This window comes from Eurypyga helias, unplaced genomic scaffold (assembly GCF_000690775.1).
Source record: "Eurypyga helias isolate BGI_N326 unplaced genomic scaffold, ASM69077v1 scaffold18520, whole genome shotgun sequence".
In the NCBI taxonomy this organism is placed as follows: Eukaryota; Metazoa; Chordata; class Aves; order Eurypygiformes; family Eurypygidae; genus Eurypyga; species Eurypyga helias.
The window spans coordinates 23,161-24,797 of record NW_010226460.1 but is presented as its reverse complement, the minus strand read 5'-3'; the positions used below and the strand labels follow the sequence as shown (position 1 = coordinate 24,797).

At 43.9% G+C, this 1,637-nt stretch overlaps 1 protein-coding gene across 1 annotated transcript in view; it reads right to left on the bottom strand.

Moving 5' to 3' along the window:
* Positions 1-486: 486 nt before the first annotated feature.
* GAN (gigaxonin) overlaps positions 487-1,637 on the bottom strand; it is a gene marked incomplete at both ends in the record, with an annotated part of 11,940 nt that continues 10,789 nt past the window's right edge. The window contains one exon of the mRNA XM_010153243.1: positions 487-596. Coding sequence (XP_010151545.1) covers positions 487-596 — 110 coding nt within the window. The remainder of the gene's footprint in view (positions 597-1,637) is intronic.

Sequence of the window (1,637 nt, the reverse complement as noted above, 5' to 3'; positions counted from 1 at the left end):
CCAGTGCTTCTTACAGCATGTGGCCAGATGCTGAAAGCTGAGCACTGGGGAAGTCTATTAGTGCCCATTTTTTCAGTGGGGATTTAGAGAGGAGCCATTGTCACATCCATGTGAGCCACAGGACAACGTCCCCAAAACGCAGAACTGCCTGCTTACCACTGCAAAAGTGGGAGAAACAACCTCAGGCACTAACATTTGTTCTTGTATTTAGACAAACGCGGTGACACACGCTTAGTCGTGATCTCTTCGATCTCCCAAGTGCCCATTAACCAAACACCTATAGCGCTGCATTTGTTTCTGCAGAGCTCCAGTGCCCAAAGCCAACCTGCACATCTTTGTGCCCAGCATAACTCCCCCAAAGAGAACAGTAACTTAACACAACACAGTCCCAGCCTTTTATTCTCAAAGAATTTGGCCTCATTAGTGCCGCATATTTGAAAGCCTGGAAGAGACAAGCAACAGGAGGTTATTAGTTCTAATTCTGACCTGTATCGAGATCTCCAATCACATATATGCTGGCTCCAATGGGTACAGCTCCATACACAAAGGAAGAACTAGTTGGGATACATAGGTTCTGCTCATTTAGATAAATCCACCTGCAAAAATAATAGAAAACCCTGGTATGCAACTTTTAATGAGCACATGAAAGGAATTCCAGGTTCTTTTTGCAACTGCCACCTCTGAATCAAAAGCAGAGTAAACATGTTAATTTGTTACAAATAAATTTACAGAACAGGAAGGAGTGAAAAGCCTTTGCAAAGCATCCCGTGCATCCCCTGTGTTTTCATGGCCACACCTGGTTAATCTGAGGGAAGAAGGTAGGAAATATCCTCACGGATACCACTGACCCTTAGGAAATTGTGCATTACCTGACCTCGTGACTCTGATCTCCTGGCACCGAGGGAGAGGCTGCTACGTATCAATTACCTCAGAGCGAGATAACCATTTTTAAAGGCCAAGAGAAAGGATTAGCTGTCCATTATTTTGTCTGTGCTATACACTGAAGGATTAAGATTCTGCAGACAGCAAGGGAATGGTTTGTAGCTGTCAGAGAGGATGACAGATGAAGTGAGAACAGAAAAGGAGAAGTCCCTGATTCAGAAACCGTTACAGAGCGAAACACCTTTCACCACGTTTCAGTAGCTTCCTTTCCTTACTGCAGGAAGACGACACAGTATTTTCACTGCTTTTTAGCACCAAAAATTACAAAAACTGAGTAAGTGGCAGAGGAATGCTGGAGGAAGACTGCAATTTCTTTGGTTTGGTTTTGTTTGGTTTTTTTTTTTTTAAACAATAAATGTAGGACCCTGCTGAAGAAGGAAAAAAACCAAAATCTGATGAGTGTAGCCTAGCTACTGATGGAGTGTGAGCCTGGAAGATGTGTGAACTTCAGGGGTTTTTCTGTGCTGGGTATTCAAGGTTTCGGGGTTCAGATGAAAAGCCCTCAACGGTGTGGTCTCCAAGCATTTCCCTACTGCACATCAAAGACATTAGAGAATCTGTAGTTGCTTGTGAAAATTCCTTCTCGACCTTTCTCAGCACATGCACTTTAAAAAACAGCCAACTTTTCAGGAATGCTTGCAGCAGCTTCAGCCATCAGAGCTAGGGAGGAACAAAGACAGGAAGGGCAAGGGGTC